This window comes from Ochotona curzoniae, unplaced genomic scaffold (genome assembly GCF_017591425.1).
Source record: "Ochotona curzoniae isolate NIBS_2020 unplaced genomic scaffold, NIBS_Ocur_1.0 scaffold_4506, whole genome shotgun sequence".
Classification (NCBI taxonomy): Eukaryota; Metazoa; Chordata; class Mammalia; order Lagomorpha; family Ochotonidae; genus Ochotona; species Ochotona curzoniae.
In genome coordinates this window covers 37,957,688-37,978,648 of record NW_024467119.1, presented here as the reverse complement: position 1 = coordinate 37,978,648, position 20,961 = coordinate 37,957,688, and the positions used below count along the sequence as shown (strand labels likewise).

Sequence of the window (20,961 nt, the reverse complement as noted above, 5' to 3'; positions counted from 1 at the left end):
AGGCAACTGTAGCACATGTAAGGAAGAAGAAAAATGAGGACTCAGATAAACAGTGCTGGTAGGTGCAGTCACATTGTAATCTCATCTGTATTAACAGCAAAAGACCTGGCAATAGCACTTCTCAAATATTTAACAACCAGTACAGCACACTCTACTTTTTACAAATGGTCACCCAAATGTGATCCTTAATTATTCATAAACTCATTCTTACATGATTAAAATACTGCTCTCCGTTATTTAGTATACCACAATTTAAAAAAAAGCAAACAGTTTAAAAAACACGTGAGGCTGGCTTGGGTCAAAGAGCTTGCAGCTGAAATACGATACTGCAAATTCAGTGGCAGGAAGTAGACAGAGCTATGTGATTGGAGAATAAGACAGCAGGAATGGTATTTATTCAGATAGCTCATTACAGGACACAGAGCACCTTGCAGGGGGAAAAAAAAGGCTCTTCAAATCAGAAACTAGCAAGTTTTCCAAAGGAAAAAAATGGGAACCAAGGGCAAAGTAAGGAAATAAGTTCTATCTTCATTCTATTTGTATAATTTTATGTCTTTGTATGTTTGTTGAAAGTTGCTTACTTTGAGGAAAGTTGATTAAAAGCATATAAGTAGCCCAAATGCTAGAAATTTGCTCAAAGGAAATAAATAACTGTGGATCTGTAAAATGTTTGCTATAAGAGTATTCGATCAAAATTATTTAAATGAGCAGAAAAAAGAAGGCTTAAGAAATTATGCAAAATATATCAAATAAAACATGTTTGTTGGAAATAATACTGGAGAAGAATATGGAAATGTTTATGTGTTACAAGCAGTATTCAAAAGTGGACTAAAAAGTTAATTACTTCATACTTCATGATATAATTTGAGATACTTAAAATGACTTAAATCAAAAACATGAAATGAGTGATAAAACTATACGTAAATATTGTTTTATTTTAACTGGATTCAGAAATTGCCTCTAATTGATACATACATTTCATTTGTAACAATATTAATATCCAAAAATACAATTCAAAATTTCATAACAATTTTTCATACTGAAAAATATATGTTCACATGGTCAAAAATTCATAGCAAATCATACCAGAAGTGAAAATAATTATTATAAAATGAAGGATCACAGGTTTGTTATTTTTAATTTCTTTTGGGAGCACAAAATACAACTTGAGGCTGGAAAAAATTTATATAAGAATTACAGAGTCCTAGATGTTTCAATTATTTTCATGTACTTCTGCTTAATTTTTTTTAATTCTTCATTTTTTATTATAGAGTTGATTAGGCTAAAAGGAATTTCCCCTTCAACTCCCCCACACTGCTTTCCCTGATATTATAACTATAGTCTAGTCCTTCAGCACAAGTCCATCATTCTTCTATTTAAGTATATCCTAACATTGTAAAAGTATACAGAATGGCATAAAATCCAGCATTTTATTGACAGTTTCATTGGGTGCTAAATTTCTTATAAAAGCAAAAAAATTAATCAGCTGTAAGTAAGTGTTATGTTGCTGGGGAAAAAAGCAGCTTGATTAATGTTAAATTTGTGTTAACTGTCTCAGAAAACCAGAATATGACTTTTTAAAAATAATAATATGTGGGTAAGGCAGGGAATGTCAAGTTAGAACATACCATACTGGCTCCCAGATAAGGATTGGGATTGCCCAGGGAAAGAGGTCTAGGGATATATTGGAGTAAGAGTGGTGGAGGGCGTGTTTAACAGAGGAGAAATAACTTCTGGGAACTTCCACAGACTGAGCTAAAACATGGTGGTTTAAAAGGGGAAAACCAGAGAATATTTTGGGTCAGGCCTAGGCACCTGCCCAAATGAGAGACCTGGGCTAGGCTAAATAGCCTTGCTCAAGGTCTTCTGGTGCATGCAAAGCTGGGGGCCATACCCAGCTGTGTTAGGCCATAGTACCTGCCCACAAATATCAGAGCAGAAAGTGGGCCCCAGCAGGCTGGGCAACAGCACCCAGGAGAATATGACAGAACTGTATCTGGGGGCAGATTCAGTAGGAGACCCATAGGCTTGCCTCTGTGAGACTGCAACATATATCAGTTTATTCAGAGAGCTGGAGGTGGTACGGTGAGTTCTTGGGGTGTGCCAAGCTGCACTAGACTTAGTAACCATTACTGAGAGCCAAAATGGGCGCAGACAAGTTGGGCTAAGCTGCAGAACCTGTTGGTGAGTGCTAGGAATAGGGCCAGCTATGTCAGTCTAGGTAGCAACACCCACTGCTGCACACAATAGCTACTGCTTGGAGAGGGCCAGGTAGGAGAAAATGGGAAATCCCCCTGTAGGCCACAGATCCTGCTACTAACTGAAAGAGCTGGGGCAGAGGGAGGGCCAGACCTGGCTGGGCTGCCACACCTATAGGCAAACATGTGGGTTTGGTCTAGAAGCAGTCCATAGAAACACTAATATGGGGAAGAATGTTCTAAGGATGCTACTTGAGTAGTCAGGATAGTTCTAACATATAGTCAACTTCATTGCACCAGGGTTGAGAAAATCCTTCTAAAGTCTATTGCCTGACCAGATCTATTTCAATATACCCACAGATTTAATCATTTGCTGCAAGGCCTGGCCTTGAGAGCTCTTTAACTCATTCTGCTTTTCAACTTTCAGTGAGGTATTTGAAGTCCTCTATTAGCTTGGATGAAATTTTTGTGTCTTTCTACTCTTAGGCTCATCAGCAGGAACTGTAGCCTAGAAGGGGAGTTTAAGAATCTTAATAAGGTGGGTCTCAGGACGGGGCGTCTCATACCTGGATCCCGGACAGCCACCATGTGCACATGGTGAGCTGTTCCCCGGGCCTGCTGGGTTCCTTCGGGGTGAGTAGACCGAGGGGGGAGGTCTCCGGGACTGGGCAGGTCTGGAACCCACCCGCTGCCCTCATTGGGTGGTGAATGGGATTTGGGAGGGGCGCGACCTTGGGCGTGGGAATTTAAACCTCCAGCAGCCTTCCGGCAGCTGGTGGGTCTCAGGACAGGGCGTCTCATGCCTGGATCCCAGATAACAGCCACCATGTGCACGTGGTGAGGCCTTCCTGGGCAGCCATTGAGCCATTTGGTGCCAGGCTCTGCCTGCTGGCTGCCCGGCCAGGCAGCTCTGGGGATTTGGTTCTTTGAGTCGCTTCCTAATTAGCTCCAGGTTGAACCCATTGTGCTTCTTGGACCTGAAACAGGCAGTAACTCTTCCTTTGTAAACCTTGTAATCACTAATAATGCTGAGCACCAAATACCAGTCCATGCAGAAGCTATGGCTTGGGGCTTGTCCTGCAAAAGTAGCTCCAACAGCTGGCCAATGTGTCAACTGGTAATGGAACAGAGTAGATCAGGCACGACTGAGCAAAACTTAGCCCACAAGTAAAACTAGAAACCAGGAGGGAGCAGAGGTCATGCCGAGCTAGGCTCTTGTATCTACTGGTCTGCGGGAGCCAGGGACACTAAGCCACAGTGTCTAAGGCAGAATTCGGGACAGGGGAGGGGCTGTGCCAAGCTGAGTCAGAGCAACCACTGGCAGGCAAGTGATCTATGGCTGGGAACAGACCCGGTTGGGGAACAAAGGGGACAAACCTAGCTGGGCTGAGGTTCCCACCAAGAGGCCCGTGGCCTGAAAGGGGGGCTGCGTTCTGATCTGGAAACAGTTGTAGTCTCCCTTGGCACAAGTGTGGACTGGGATTGGATGCACTGAACCAGGCCGGACCCTGACTCTCCCTGGTGTTCTGGAGGACCAGGGCAGATGTGCAATGGACTAGGCAGGGTCTCAAACCCCTACTGAGCCATGTGTGAACCATATGTGGGTATGGACAAACCATGGCTGGGTTGGAACATCCAACAGCAAGAACCAGATTGGGTGGAAGGCCAGTCAGGAAAAGCCACAGTTCCTGCTATGACAGGAGGTGGACTGAGTAGAGTTGGCTCATGGACCCACTGGTAAGCGTGAAACCTGGCATTGGGAGAGGTTCTGATAGAGGAGCCTGAGCAACTCCTCTGGCAGGACACACACCCGGCAGGTAAGCACAAGAAACATGATAGGAAACAGCCCAGAAAAGGCCATGGAAAGCTACACACACTGGCATACAATTGGCAGATGTGGGGGCAAGACCAGGCTGAATCTGTCCACGTCATCCACTGGCAAATCCAGGCACCAGTGTGGTAGACCCAGGTTCAGTCGCAACAAAGACTAGTGCACAATATGGAATGCCAAGGTGAGGTTGCCTGTACCGGAAGGGTCCGCAGCGCCCAACCAGCCTGAGAACAAGAAAGGAAGTGGGCAGAGCTAGCAGGGGAATAAGGGAGGGTTCCTTTGCTGGACAGCTACTTCCGTAAGAGGAGCATAGGCTGGGATGGGGGCAGACCAGACTAGGCAGAGCTACCACACCTGTGCGCCTCATGTGGACTAGATCAGAGAAAAGCCGGGCTGGGCGGATTATTCCTACTGGTGCAAACAAAATTAAAGTGGGCAAGGGTTGTTTGGGCTTAGACACAGCATCAGTTGGAATCTGGGAGTGGGAGAGGCCTGGGAGGGAAATAGTGGGCTCATCCCTCTTGGGTTACCACTTCCACAGGAGGACATAAAACTAAGATAGTCGCAGGGGTGGAATGGGGTGTGGGACAGACTGGATTACTGCTACACTTACTGGCAAACCAGGGTAGGGGGTGGGCCTAGTGGGGGTTATTGTGGGTCGCTCCAACTAGGCTGCAGCTCCCACTGGTTTAGGTGAGGGCCAAGTATGTGCTGGGCAGAACCAGGCTGGACTGCAACACCCATTGGTTCCAATGGAAGTCGGGAGTGAAAACAGAACCAACCCAGCAATTGCAACCACCAGCTGATTGGGGCGATGGACGGTGCCAGGCCCTGTACTTGTTAGCACATACAAGAAGTTTCTTTGGAGATCTTCCTAATCTAAATGCTGGACTCAGAACCCTAACGAAGAAAAGAGAGAAGACAGAACAGGTCAACCAACCATCTCAGCTATGATGGACTATGTCAATCAGTGGATTTTTCAAAGACCTCATAGTGCTTGGAGTGGCAAGATTGACAGCAATTCATAACTGTTGCAATATCAAAACCACTGGAGCAAGAACCTCAGAGCATGCCCTACATCCGGGACCTGGGGAGGGTGGGAAATTGGGTGGGCCTTCTTCCTTAATACCCCCCTTTAAACATGAAGGTAACAATATGGAAACCATACTAGTATTATCCACTTTCCTGTAGCCCTTGAACCTTCTTACCCTAATTAACTATGTAAAGAATGTCAAAATAAAAATTTATTTTAAAAAAAAGAATCTTAATAAAAGGCACATTTTTATTCAGTGGCTTTTGGGCAAACTTTAATCTCAAAAGCAGACAAGTGAAAAAACTGCTAGACTAAAATCTGTACTTCTAGTGGCTAATAAATCTTTGGCTTGGCAATAACATTCTGAGTAATTCAGAGTTAATTACAAATGACAGTCAAGAAACTACTTTTGGTTCTCAACCAAACCCTGTGAACTCTACAATAAAATAAATTTGCTATGAAAAAAAATCAAGGATAAACTTTAATATACCTTTCATCTTTAAAAAAAACATAATGTGGAAGTACACATCTTTTCAGTTAAGTTTCAGTTAAGTTTTGTTTTCCTTTAAAATAGTCATTTCTGGAAAGCGTAACAGGTTAAACTTTGTAGCAAATGTCTGGATCTATACAAGATACAAGGTAGACTTGGTCAGCCAATTCACCTTAGAAAGAATTTCTCAACTCTGGTGCAACAGAGCCAATGATGTCTCAAAATTACATTCTTCCCTGGGGTCTCTAAGATGTCATCAAATGACCAGCCCTGCCCCCATTGTCGAGTGCTAATGTAGTCTGGCATCAGGAAGTGGTTTCTTTCCCTTCCCTCCAATCCCCACTGGCAGAAGAAAAAAAAAAGAACTGAAACATTTGTCCCACCCACCTTCCCCCATTCCTCAACCCTAATCAGAGGCTCACATGGGCATACATCCTTCTCAACTATGCAAACAATATTAAATATATATATAAATATATTTATATAAATGTTTTTTAAAATAATTTGTCTTCAAAATAATATACCACATTCAGGAGCAAAATATGTTTGATGAAATTATGATATTACAGGTTTTTAAAATTTTTTCCTATGATTCTCTCTCTCTAATCTTTTACCCACTCTCTAATTCTCTCTCTTTCCTCCACCCCCTAACCTCCACCTTTTGTTCAGGTTATTAAATGCAAAGCAGTCGTTGCCTGGGAAGCAGGAAAGCCCCTTTCCATTGAAGAGGTTGAGGTAGCTCCTCCCAAGGCTCATGAGGTTCGAATTCAGGTGAGTAGCAACTATCTGGCTTGGACAGATTGGACCATAAACACAAAATTAGTTTCTGGAAATTCAATCCTGTATGGAATGACTGGGAGACCTTGTGTTGCTGAATACCCAACACTGGTTAGAGGAATTGTGGAATCCCCGAACAGGATCTGCCTGCCCAACACACAGAAAACCAATCACTGACATTGGATGGCAAAAGAAAGTAGGCATTTATTGTAAAGCGCAAAGCAATGAGGCAGGCAGTTATTGCTTAATTCCCAGGCTCCCTGAGTTAGGGGTGAAGGTTCATATAGAAAGTGAGAGTTCCATGTGTGCAAGGGTCCTGGTTGGTCAGTGAAGTCTGTGACCTTTCTTTTCATTGGTCAGCAATGCTACGATTTTTAGGGAATTTATGGTGGGCTCCAGCCTATCTGACAGTTGCATGAAGCTAGTTACATCTTCACCAGAACTTTCCCCAAATGAAAGTCCCCCAGTCAATACTGGCCAGGTAGGTTCTTAACTACTGGAGAAGCAAATGATTCCTAGAGTCTTGTGATTAGAAGCCTGTAATGCCAAATGATCACTCACTTAAGCCAGTGAAGTCCTTTTGATAAAAGGCAGGCAAGGACTCCTTGCACAAAGAGACAGTCAGGAATGAAGATTCTGCTTATATTGAGGGGGGATTTAGTTTTGCTTGGAGTTTCCACTCTGAAAAACTTATAATTTCATATTCAGGTAAGAATAGGTACTCTCCCCAGGAATGATAAATCATTAATTGTTTCTGTAATGTTATCTGATAAAATTAAAATTTAGTTTAACTAGCTGAAGACATATCACCAACACAAGAATCAAACAAGGCAATTCCTTTGGATTAGGATGTCAGGTTTTCTTATGTTCTACGACTGCCGCTTAAAAAATGACAGAGAATTAGGTTCAAAACAAGGGAGAGAGGAAACCCAAAGGGCTGTCCTGGGTGACACCAGTGTCCAGAATGCCCAGAGGAGGGCACGAGACTGCAACCACAGGGAGAAGGGACTGCAATAAGCAGAGTGATTTCAACTGTCTCATTTTCTTCATTTCTGGTCAGCCTTAATTTTCCTCAAGATCACCACTTTACGGGTTTGCTTGATATAGGAAAATGAATGATGCGTCATCATGAACAGGATCTTAAAGAACAAATAATACAGAAATACATTAGTAATTAATTTAGGTAATTTTAGTTGATATCTACAATCTATAAAAGGTTTATTGCCTCTTCATTTCATGAAGTCTCAACAAAAGTTAACATTCTGCAGAAACCCATTTCTTTCCATCTTCTAATATTAAACAATTTCCAATTGCCTTTTCTTTTTCCTATCCAGGAGACAATAATTGCCAATTTTATCACTTTTCATAAGTTTCTAACAACAATGAAAGGCAGAAGGCCATGATATACTGCAAGTGGAAAAGAATCTAAACATCTTTATTCTATTTTTTCCATATTGTAATTCTTATGGGATTATAGGAGCATCAAAGTGGTTCAAGATGATATCAGACCACAAGATAATTTATAACATCCAGTCCAAAAATATAACAACAGAAACATAATCAAGTTTGTGATTGCTTTCTAGATAATTGCTGCTGGCCTATGTCGTACTGATAGCCATGTGATTAGTCCCACATTTGAAGGGGCTTTTCTTCCAGTTATCCTGGGCCATGAAGGTGCAGGAATTGTTGAAAGTGTTGGGCCAGGAGTGACCAACGTCAAACCAGGTACTTTAATATCTGATTCCAAATCAATGGATATGCCAGGTTATTTCAGTAGTAATATCCCTTTTGGATCTGCATGCTATACTTGATTACTATTCACATAGCAGCACCATCTTTCAAAAAAAAATACCTAATATACACAGTCTATCACAGTGAGTAATGTAGCCTTCGTTGAAAAACAGGATGAATCAATCATGATTTAATTTAAATCTATATTCAAATACAGAGTAATTTTTCTTAAATACTGATCCTAAAAATTACTCTGTATTCATAAAGCAATGTAATAAATTTAACCCTGTAGTCACAGCTGTGTTGTTTACTAAGAGTTCTTGGCCAGTTATGTCAGTTTTCTATGACATCTATCAGTTCCTGTTTCCTACAATAGAATAATAATGGTACTTATCTTGGAGTGTGATTCTGAGAACCATGTAAGTTAATACATGGAAGCAGTTAAGATGGTGCCTGCCACATAAGAAGTGTTAAATTAACACTAAATACAAATTGTCATCACCTTAATTTTCAAAGGACAGAAACCATTATAAATTTGGACTTGAATTTAACCAGTGGCAAATGTGGGACGCAAAAGTCAATCTAATGGTTAAACAAGACAATCATGTAAAGTTTACTTCCTATATCCAATTAATTTTCATCATTTACCTAAGGATGTTCTGGTCTGTACTGGGTGTTCATAAATAAAATAAATATAATTACAACACAGAGGTTCAAAGACAACAGAGTCTCAGGACTCTGCACCTAATGCTGTGAGCAGCAATTTATTGCTTGAATGATGAACAGTTGCTTGAATGCTGAACAGTATAACTGGGTATATGTGTGTTTGTGTGTATGTGTATATGACTGTGTGCAAAAATGTGCAGTATTGTATAGGCAGAGAATCTAATATCTTGTAAAGAAACCTGATATTATAGCCATGTTTGCTTTCTTCTCATCATTAAAACATATATGATAAAGAATGGCAATATTTATTCACTCATACATTCACTGTTGTCCAACTATGAGCAACACCTTAGGTACCATCTAATAAATAGTCTTTCTTTCTAGGTGACAAAGTGATTCCAATTTATACACCTTATTGTGGAAAATGCAAGTTCTGCCTGAGTCCACTCACAAACTTGTGTGAAAAATTCTGGTAAGCCCTTTGCATTGTTAGTAATAGGGTACATATTCATAAATGATGTTGGATAGCACATTTCAAATATATAAATGGACTTGAAGAGATGCTAGCCTTTCATCCACCAATTCTACTGCAATGTGTACATAAGATCATGTTGCAAATATATACAAAAGCTATATGCTAGAATGTTTCACAGCAACACTGTTAGTAATAACCAGCATTTCAAAATAGCAAGAATATTTATAAATTTTAAAAGTGGATTAATAAATTGCCATTGTAATGTAACAAAACACTAAATATCACTGAACTTGAACTACAAACATCAACACATAATAATTCACATAAAAATGTTAAGAAGAAAGAAGAAAGTGGCTGATAGACATTTTCACTAAGGTTTTATATATAAGAACAATACAGCAAGTTGCTTATGGCACACACATATGCAGAGAAATTATAAATAGATCACTAAAATAGTAGTTACTTCTACAAGGAGGAGACAATAAATCACAGTTATTTCCCCAGAGACTTCTTAAAACACTTAGGAGTTAGCTTTGAAATTAGTGAGTACAACACCAAACTCTAAGTCTTAATCTCTTTGTTTTAACTTTACTTAGAATATAATACAATTTGTCAATAAAGCTATCTGAAACTATTCATAAGGTTGAACCTACAATACTCAAATCTACTACTGTGCCTTAATTTCCACATTTCCAACATGAGGTTAAAAATCATGCTTGCTTCATAAGGTTGTCATAGGTGTTCAATGAATTAAGAAACATTTATTATAAACCTTTAGTGAAATGATTGATTTAGATAATAACCATAATGCTTTCTAATATCATAAAAAGGGAGAGAATTTGATAGTATGTCCCATTGTTCATGCCTACAATATCAGGAAACACTTCAATAGTGGAATAATGGACTTATAACTATTCATGACAGACTACCCATTGTAATACTAGAGGGGAAATCAGTAGGAGGGAGGGGATTTGGGGAAAGGGATGGGAAATCCCAGAGCCTTTGGAACTGCAGCATAAACAGTAATTTAGAAGAAAGAGAGCTAGAGAGATAATTAGGACATCAGCAATGGAAAAATAAAATGGGCCAGTAACATAAAAAAAAAGGTAGCATCTCCCTCCAGAAAAAATTACCAACTTCCTCATTTCTCCTTTTTTTTTAAATTTTCTAGTAAAGGTAAAAATCCTTTAATCGAACAAGAACTAATGGAAGACAAAACCAGCAGGTTTACCTGCAAAGGAAAATCAATTTACCATTTCTTTGGAGTCAGTGCCTTCTCTCAGTACACTGTAGTAAGAGATGTTAATGTTGCCAAAATAGATGATGACGCAAATTTAGAAAAAGTTTGTCTGTTTGGATGTGGTTTTTCTACTGGCTATGGAGCTGCAATCAACACTGCCAAGGTAAATGGTTAAACACACAGGGTTGTGTAGCAGAAGTTATGAGAAAGTAATGTGATGTAAAGGAGCTGACAGTTCATTGTTCTGTTCACTCAAATTCTGACTATGTAATTTTTTAACTCTATCATTTGAAGCAAGTTATTTTACCTCTGTGGAATAACAACTAGTACAAATACTAACGGAGATAAGGGAATCACATGTTTATAACACCTGGCCCAACAGGCAGCAGCAGGTAGTTGACAGCCAGCAATCTTAATTACTATTAGATAGTTTATTGTCCCTAATTTAAATACATATTTAAATTCAAATATGATGAGTCCTAGATATGGTTATTCCTCCTGGATCAGCCCCTTGGTCAAAGGACATCAGAAGCTACAGAGATCCTCACCATCTCTACACAATCACCCAGGCTTTCTCACAGATGCTAAGGATTCCTCTTCCTCAGCAAGAACTCATCTCTGCTTCTCTTCCCAGCCCTTGGCTTCAAGGGAGGATATTTGCTAGGGGTCCTAATAGTAGCATGATGTATCCCTAAAATCCCAGGTTAGAATTTTAAAGTTCTAACAAAACCTTTAGGTCATATGTAAAAGAATTTCCTGAATGGGCAAACAGCCTTATTTACCTCTCTGACATCAAGTTTTATGCCCTGGCTCAAAACTGCAAAGTGCAAAGACACTGTGTTTAAAAATTTTTTTTTAATTTTCATTCGTCTTGGGTTATATCATGTTCCCTTGGGGCTAGATACATTTCCTTAGCAGGCTGCACTGCTCCCTGCTTCTGCCTGAACTGCAGGCCCCTCAGTATCAGGTTGCGTGTTTCCAAAGCTCGTCACAGTGAACTGTGAGTGCTTCATCCCTGCCTTCCATCCAAAATGCAGAGAAGATTTTAATTGGATATCGCTTTCTGATGGATCCTGCTTCATTCAGCCACTCAGACAGGCAATGATCACCATCCCATTTTCCTGTATTCATTTTCATCACACTGTGAATAAATTCTTCATTATTTCGATTCTATTCTACTTTTTGTTACTTAACAACAAAAACTATTGCCTATTGTGATATCCCCAGAGCTCATCACCATGTGTGGCACTTAACAGGAACATCAAAAGTTTTCAAGAAATTATTTGGTAAAGCCAGGAACATCTGATATTCTTTTTTTTTAAGGTTTATTTTTATTTTTATTGGAAAGGCGGATATACAGAGAGGAGAGACAGAGACGAAGATCTTCCGTTCGATGATTCACTCCCCAAGTGAGCGCAACAGCCGATACTATGCCGATCCGAAGCCAGGAGCCTCTTCCGGGTCTCCCATGCGGGTGCAGGGTCCCAAAGCTTTGGGCCGTCCTGGACTGCTTTCCCGGGCCACAGGCAGGGAGCTGGAAGGGAAGCGGGGCTGCCGGGAATAGAACCGGTGTCCATATGGGATCCCGGGCGTGCAAGGCGAGGACCTTAACCACTTGCGCCACCGTGCCGGGCCCAACATCTGATATTCTTAAAGCATCTTCATGAGGATCTATCCTCAGGTTTATAATCCAGTGGAGTTCATAAGAAGCTGATTTTGTAGCCAAAGTATTGAAGTATGACTTTTCACTGAAAATTTCATCTGTGAGGCAGACAGAAATATTTCACTTTGCTATCAGCATATTTTCTTCCTCAAATGACTTATTCACTCCTTGAATAATTCATTAGTAAGAAAATGAAAATTTTATGCGAAAACAAATTACAATCTGAAAGCTGTTTGGGGGTATGCACTAGAATTAGCAGCTGAAATAACAGTCAAGACATTTGACCATTCTTTCCTACGCAGCACTGATGACTCAAGAAAGAACTTTCACTCTCCTCTTCTGAACTCCTTGTTATCTAGTTCCTGTGCTTCTACAGTGTTTCTTAGATAGTATAATCAACACCAGAGTTTTGACCACAGCTTTCTCCTTTTTTTTAAAGATTTATTTATTTATTGGACAGTCAGATATACAGAGAGGAGGAGAGACAGAGAGGAAGATCTTCCATCCGATGATTCACGCCCCAAGTGACCGCAATGGCCAATGCTGTGCCCATCCAAAGCCAGGATCCAGGAACCTCCTCCTGGCGTTCTACACGGGTGCAGGGTCCCAAAGCCGTGGCCCATCCTTGACTGCTTTCCCAGGCCACAAGCAGGGAGCTGGATGGGAAGCAGAGCCACCAGGATTAGAACCAGCGCCCATATGAGATCCCGGGGCATTCAAGGCGAGGACTTCAGCCGCCAAGCCACGCTGCTGGGTCCAGCTTTCTCTTTTTTAAAACTTAAAATCCTCCCTTTCCCTCTACTTTGTTTCAGCTTTTGAGATAATATACTCTAGATATACTCTAGAACACAGACAACGGATAATTAGCAAGAATTGAATACAAATTAACCATTTTACCTAAATACAGCAAATTACAAAGGAATCACAGTACTATACTTTGAGAGGTGAAAGTGGACATTCTTGTCTTATTCCAGAACTGAAAGGGAATGCTCTCAGTTTTTTTCCCATTCAGTATGATACCAGCTGTTGTCCATGAAGCATAGCTCTGAAATAATTCACCAAACTGAATAACAGTCATTTCAGATTGGTTGATTTCCTTCATTTGTGATACAGTTTTATAACCACAAGCCTTTTATTCATATATCCATGCCCCCATATCATCCTCCCTCTTAAAAAGCAATACCAGCTGCTTTAATAGTTACTTTATAATTTTCCTGCCTACAGGTCACCCCTGGGTCTACCTGTGCTGTCTTTGGCCTAGGAGGTGTAGGTCTTTCTGCTATAATAGGTTGTAAAACAGCAGGAGCTTCCAGAATCATAGCCATTGATATCAACAGTGACAAATTTGCAAAAGCCAAAGCCCTGGGAGCCACTGACTGCCTCAATCCTAAAGAACTGAGTAAGCCTGTCCAGGATGTCATTGTTGAAATGACCAATGGAGGTGTGGATTTTGCTATTGACTGTGCAGGTGGATCAGAAGTCATGGTATGTATATCTTTCTCTTGGATCTTAGTTTTAGTTTGTTCTATGGTCATCCAATAATGGTACAGGGATAGATCATGTTCATCAAAGCAATTACAATCATTTTTTCTAATTCTGTCAACATGTTAACAAGGAAGTTGAACTGTCTGCTGCAAATCATGTTCTAATCCTTCAACTATACATTTCTTGATTCCCACTGATGTGTCCCTCAAATGCCAATATTAGCATTACATTAAAAAGCCATATCAACATTATTTATGTTAAGAAGTTGTATCAATATTACCTATAAATTTTCAAAAAAAAATCTGAGATCACTTTGAGAATCTCAACTTTATTACACTAGAAAGTATTTTTCTGATTTTGTATCCATTTTCCTATTTGGAAACAATATTCTGGAAAGTTTATTCATTTCTAATTGATTAAATAACTTGATTGATTAGTTGATTTGATTAAGTGCTCTGCTTAACTACTTAATTTACTGATTTAATTTTTTATTACTATATTTATTTTTTATTTTTATAATCTTACTTAGTTGATTAGGGTACAAAGGGTCAAGGGCTACAAGAAAGTGTTAAGACCATTGTTTCCACAGTAATACCATTTTTTCCCTGTATCTGGGGTCCGGAGAAAAACAAAGGAAGAGGCCCCACCCAGCCTTCCATCCATCTCAGGTACCTGATGTAAAGCATGCTCCGAGGGTCCTGCTCAAGCAGAATCCACTGGCTGACAGTCTCTTCATGGTTGGGATTCTGAGATCAGCAGTTCAGTTGGAGGGATCCCCAAAGAAACTTTATCTGAGCTGATCCCAGACCTGTTTTTTGTGTGTGCTTGCAGAGTTTGTCGCCTCAGTCAGCTTATGCACGTGCTGGTGGTTACAATTGCTGGGTTGGTTCTGTTTCCAGCCCTGTCTTCCACGCGAATTGATGGGTGTTGCAGTCCAGCCCGATTCTGCCCACCTCCTCATACTCAGCCCTCAAACCAGTGGGGAGATGCAGCCTAGTTGGGCAATTACCCATAACCCCCACCAGGCCTGCTCCCTACCCTGGTTCCCATGCTTACCAGTATGTACTGCAGACTTGTTCAGTCTGTCCCACATCCTATTTAGCTCTCCTACATGTCAATGGGCATTGAAGCCTAGTGCAACCCAACCAACCCTGATATCCAGCCCACACACATACTGGCGGGTGTCTTTCTGTCTAGCCACCCCTGTCCCAGTCCTGGTTTTCGTGCCCTCCAGTGGGAGTGGTAACCCAAGAGGGAGGAGCCCACTATTTCCCTACTCCCACTCCAGCTATGCACTCTCCAGGTGATTCTGGAATTTAACTTGACAGACTTAGTCCCTAGTGCCAACATCTGCCAGCTGATGTTTCAGCAAAGCCCAGTCAGCCCTCACTCAAATTTTTACTTGCACCAGTCAGAACAGTCAGCCCAACCTGGCTTTTCCCTGATCCAGTTCACATGAGGCCCTCAGGTGTTGTAGCCCTGCCTGGTCTGGTCTGCCCCCATCCTAACTCACGCTCTGCAGTGGGAGTGGTTGTCCAGCAGGGGAGCCCACATTACCCCTGCCATCTTTGCCCCCTCCATCCCAGGTTCTCACCGTGTGCTGTTTGGGCAATTCGGCCACATCTGGTACAGCTCACCTCACCTTGGCATTCCATAATATGTTCTGGTTTGTGTTATGACTGAACCTGGCCCAACCCACACTCTGTTCTGGTGCTTGGATTCACCAGCGGGTGATATGAACTGGTTCAGCCTGGTCTGGCACTGACCTATGCCAAATGTATGCTGGTGGGTATCTTTCTCTGGCCTGGTCTGGGTTGCTCCATATCGTGGTTCTTGCGCTCACCTGTAGGGATTGTGTCTCGACAGAGGAGTTTCCCAAACTGTTCCATCAGAACCTCTCCCTGTGCCTCATCTTGTGCATACTGGCGGGTCCATGAGCCAGCTCTCCTTGCTGGCCTTCAATCCATTCCAGTTCTTACTGTTGGATGTTTTAGCCCAGCCAAGGTTTGTCCATACCCAGGCACTGCTCACACATAGCTCAGTAGGCAAAGAGACCTATTTTAGTTCATCCTACATCTACCCAGGTTCTCCAGAGCACTAGATGGTGCTGGCGTCTAGCCTATCTTGGTGCGCCCAGCACCAGTCAACACTTGTGCCAAGGGAGATTGCAGCCATATCCAGACCCGAATGCAGCCCCCATACTGGCCCCCACATTCTCCAATGGGAACCCCAACCCAGCAAGGGTATACTCTCACAGCTCCCCAACCGAGCCTATTCCCAGGCCTAGTATCCCTGGCTCAGGCAGACCAGTCAGTGTAAGAGTCTAATTCAGCATGACCTGTGCTCCATCCTGATTTCTGTTCTTCCTTCTGAGTTGAGGTTTGCTTGGCCCTGCCCGGTCCTCCCTCTCTTCCCATTGCAGCTCAGCCCACCCCACATCCTATTCACTGATCTAATTTAATTATTTTTATTTGATTTGAATTAACAAAGCAACTTATTTTACTTTCATTTATCTATTTTAATTTAATTGATTTGATTTTATTGTTTAATAACATTAATTAATGCTCACTTCAACTATTATGTTAAATAAAAGGGCAATCACATTATCTAAATTACAAAATTCTTTTGTAAAACATACAAAATTGTATGCACAAGATAATAAACAGAAACAAACTTATTCAATTTAACTATATTATATTAATATTTAATATTTAATATAATCTAGGTATAATATATGAGAAAATATTAAATAAAACTCATACATATATATAGTTACAATTATTTGTAAATTAACATTTGTGGAACTATATAAACTATACTTATATAGTAGGCTAATCTTTATTAATAATACTTAAAATGTTATACAGTTAGCACCTACTATATTCTATGCAATTACTATGCAAATATTTGTCATGCTGTTTTATCTAGGGACTAAAACAAGGAAAACTTTTCTATGTCTATGTGGCCATTTTCTCATTTTTATTTTATTTTATTTTTCTATGTGATATCATTTTTTTTATTTCCAAAAAATTTTCTTGAGAAGCAAAGAGTTTTCATCTGCTAGTTTACTCCCCAGGGATATCCCTTAGGGATATCCAAAGCTTAGAGTTAAGAATTCAATACAGCTCTCTCTCACATGGGTCACAGGAAATCAACTACTTGAAATCTCACCACTAGCTCCCAGAGTCTACATTGGCAAGAATATGGTCTGTGGAACCAAAACCAGGCATTAAGCCCAGGTAGTGACATGTGTGATGTAGGAATCTTAAAAGCAAGTGCAAAGGTCCACCCCTAGAATATTTTTTATCTCTGATTGATTGAACCCACTGAGCAGTATCTATGGATCAGAGTGAGCCTTATTTCCCAGACTATGGTGAACAGCTACTTATTCAACCTTTTTTCACAACTTCAGATTTTGCTCCTAAACCTCCAAATTGTAAATATCTTAGCGCATATCCACGGTGGATCACCAAAAACTTACTGATTAAAGTTCAGAATAGCTTATATATTTTTTCCTAACACCATCTATGCACATGTCTTAAAATAAAAACTTAAATTTCAAAGAGCTACAAGAGAAAGAGAAAAGATAAAGAGATAGAGACTTTCCATCTATTGATTCAGTCCTTAAAAGGCCACAACAGCCAGGAATGGACCACACCAAAATTAGGATACAGGAGCTTCTTCTGCATCTCTCACATAGCTGCAGGGACCCAAGAACTTGGATCATCTTTCACTGACTCCCCAGTTACATTAGCAGGGAGCTGGATTTGAACTGGAGCATCTGGGACTTGAACCAGCACTCCTGTAGGATGCTAGCACTGCAGATGGTAGCTTTATTTGTGTGCCACAGGATCAGCCCCAAGTTGTTCTTTTGATATATAGTAAACACATCACAGATTCAGGTTATCTTTGGTATTAATACAGGATAAAATATGATGTTTATTTTACATTCTTTTCTACTGAACCTCAAATTGCATTGAAGCTCTACATAATGATTCTACAACCTCACTTGCTTGAATCTCATCATCTCATATGCAGAGTTGGATGAATTTTCTCTAATGTACTACACTGGATCTCTAATGTATTCCTGGCTACACTGAAGCTCATATTCTACATTTCTACATACTCAAGTGGTCATCTTTATTGTACCTTCCAGAAAGCAGCAATAGAATGCGTAACAGTAGGCTGGGGATGCTGTGTTTTCGTTGGAGTCGATTTAGCTAGCAAAGGATTGACTATTTCTCCAATGGAACTAATAATGGGCCGTACTTTAAAAGGAACAAACTTTGGTGGTAGGTTTCTATTATTCATAGTTTTTAATTTCCTTGATAACACTGAAACTTTTAGAATAAGCACTACTGACAGGCAAAGAAAATAATTTAAATATTGAATATCTATTACATATAAAGATAACACAAACACCAATCATGTAAAATTAGCAGAGTTCATGTAAAAGCATAACTGTAACTTGCAAATTTAAAATCAACTTGCAGTGACGAAAGCCAATAAAAAACACAAATGGTGAAATTTTAGTTAATTGATAAATTCTTTCTCTAATGTAAAAAATCATCATGATTTTTCCTATTAAAAATTCTTTAGATGTACATACTGAAAATTTAAAAGAAAGGAGATTAACCTATTTAGTCACTCAAATCTGACCTAATTTTATATTCCATAAATGCTGATGAAATTGCTTAATGCCATAGACCATCTCTTTCATTTTTTGGCATTTTTACCCAATTATAGGTTGGGATGCACAAACTGTCCCAAAGCTGGTTTCTGACTACAAGAATGGTAAATTCAATCTGGATACACTGGTAACCCATACTCTGCCATTTGACAAAATCAATGAGGCACTGGATTTACTAAAGCAAGGAAAAAGGTAAAGGGATTTTAGAAACCCTTGAAGATTGTTTTATTTTTGTTTAATGTTAAGATACAACCGGTTTGTCTTTCCTGGTCTTCTGCATCAGAGATATTAAATGTACTTAAAAGATTAAAGAAAGACCATTGGAGTGGAAGGTGCGAGAAGCTTCGAAGTCTGTAACTCCCACTTTCACTACCAATTTAGGTAACTGGTACTGGGCTGCTTCCTAGAAAGGGTGGCTTCCATAAGAGGCCCCTAAGAACTAACTCTCAAATTCAGAGTAGGTTGAGGCTTTGGGCCTTGGATTCTAGTGCTCATAACTCCTTTACCACCCCACTTTTCTTCTAAAGTTCTCAGTTAAGGAATATAACACAAAAATACATACAAAGTGGCATCCAAATGGGAAATTTTATTTCTTTACTAGTCATTAGATAAATCTCCCATATTCTCCAAGGAGGTTTCTCTGGTAAACAGAGAGAAGACAGATGCTTTTAGGTAGGTACCTAGTAGGATCTCCTCTTTCCCTCTAGCTCAATGAGACTACCTGGATGCCTAAACAGGTACGAAGTAAACACATAGAAAGGGATTTCCCAGGTGTATTCACTATGTTGGCACAGGTAGCTCAAGAAAGGACAAAACTTCCTACCATGCCAACTCCACAGAAGTTAGGAATTACCTAGCTTATCCCCCTATTTGCTTGTAGTCACCTACTCCTTTGATGCCCAGCTTGGGTCTGGAAAAGCCAAGAATAGTGATTGTTCTAAGACTGAAGTCTCCTTCAATAAAATTTACTTCCATATAATTCCACTGGGAAACAAGAATCTGTTTGGGCTGAATGAGGGTTTAAAATTCTGTTTCCTGCCTTCACCTACTAGCTCCATATATAAAATTTCACATACTGTATGAATAGAAGAGGATAAGATAAAAAATTAAGGCCTAACAAATTTGATGTCTACAAAGAAAGCTTAAACAAGGTCTCAAAAAAATCGTATTTCAGTTAAATTTATCATGAAAATTACACTTATAGTTTATTTCTTATTAACAGCATACGAACGGTCCTGATCTTTTGAAGATGCCGAGAGCAATTTGGAACACCATATGACTGAATATGAACCCTAAAATGATGAACCAAGGAAACCTATAAGCTTAAATAAATGTTTACAGCTAATATCTTACCATAAAATGTTATCATTAATACAGCACCTGTAAGTGTGATGTTAATGGTTTGCATGATAAATGACTATAGATAATGCAGTTCTTATGAATGAATAATGTTGTATTTATAGATTGCTTAAAATTAGCTCTGAGAGGTGATAGCAGGGAATGAAGAGATAATAAAAACAGACTGAACATATTCTATAATATTTTAGATTGGGTGATACATATATGAAGCTTGATTATACTAATTACCCACTTTTACCTACGTTGAAACTTTCCACAATAAAGATACTTACTGGAAAATATTTTATATGTACATCAAATGGTATGTAATTTCTATATTCCTGTAAGCTATTCTTTTGCTGCTAAAAACTCCTTTTAATGCTATTCTTTTAGCCTCACTTAAACAGTGTTTTTATGATGAGAAGTAATCAGACCTCAAAAATCTATAAAAATGTGAAAAGAAAAAAATCATCCTATCAAATTTCTACCTCCATATTACAGCCACATTTTCATTTTTTATAATATTTACAATGCATTCGATTTTGTATTATATTATATTTAGTGCTTTATAGCTTAATGTCTTTAGTTGAGTTTGAGGCCAAAATGCAACTGTCAACCAAAAATAATGAACATAATGTACTTATAATAATATAAGTAAAAATATTTGTTGTAAGAAGACTTAATAAGATTTATACCAAAAGGAACAAAATGATAATTTTCAAACTATTGTAGAATAGATATGACAATGAATGTTTTAAAAGGGTAAGAAGATAGATAACAACTTAGGTCACAGCAATAAAGAATAACCCTCAACTTTTCTAAACAATTCTAAAGCCTATCAATGTTCTTTAAAAATTCTTCAAGGGCTCAATGCAGTGGCTCTGTGGCTGAATCCTAACCTTGCAACTCCCGGGATCCCACGTGGAAGCTGGTTCATGTTAATGGCTGTTACAGTTCCCATCCAGCTCCCTGCTTTGCCCTGGGAAGGCAGTGAAAGATGGCACAAAACCTTGGTACCCTGCACCCAAGTGGGAGGCTCCTGGCTTCCAATCGGCTCAGCACCAGCCGCTGTGGCTACTTGAGAGTAAACCAGCAGATGGAAGATCTTTCTCTCTGTTATCTCCTTTACTGTATAAATCTGCTTTACCCATAAAAATAAATAAATCTTTTTTAAAGATATATCTGTAGTAAAGATATATCTTTTATTAAAAAAATAAATCTTTTTTTAGAGATTTATTTTTTTATTGGAAAGGCAGATATACAGAGAGGAGGAGAAGATCTTCCCCAAGTGGCCATAATGGCTGGAGCTGAGCCAATCCGGAGCCAGGACGCAGGAGCTTCTTC

At 39.7% G+C, this 20,961-nt stretch overlaps 1 protein-coding gene across 1 annotated transcript; it reads left to right on the top strand.

Annotated features, from left to right (window-relative positions):
* Positions 1 to 420: 420 nt before the first annotated feature.
* LOC121147408 (alcohol dehydrogenase class-2 isozyme 1) lies at positions 421 to 19,920 on the top strand. Its single transcript, XM_040967257.1, has 9 exons — positions 421 to 507; positions 6,222 to 6,323; positions 7,913 to 8,054; positions 9,111 to 9,198; positions 10,373 to 10,604; positions 13,329 to 13,589; positions 17,746 to 17,881; positions 18,336 to 18,471; positions 19,502 to 19,920. The coding sequence occupies exons 1-9, from the start codon at positions 490 to 492 to the stop codon at positions 19,524 to 19,526; spliced, it is 1,140 nt and encodes a 379-aa protein (XP_040823191.1). The 5' UTR covers positions 421 to 489; the 3' UTR covers positions 19,527 to 19,920.
* Positions 19,921 to 20,961: the final 1,041 nt, after the last annotated feature.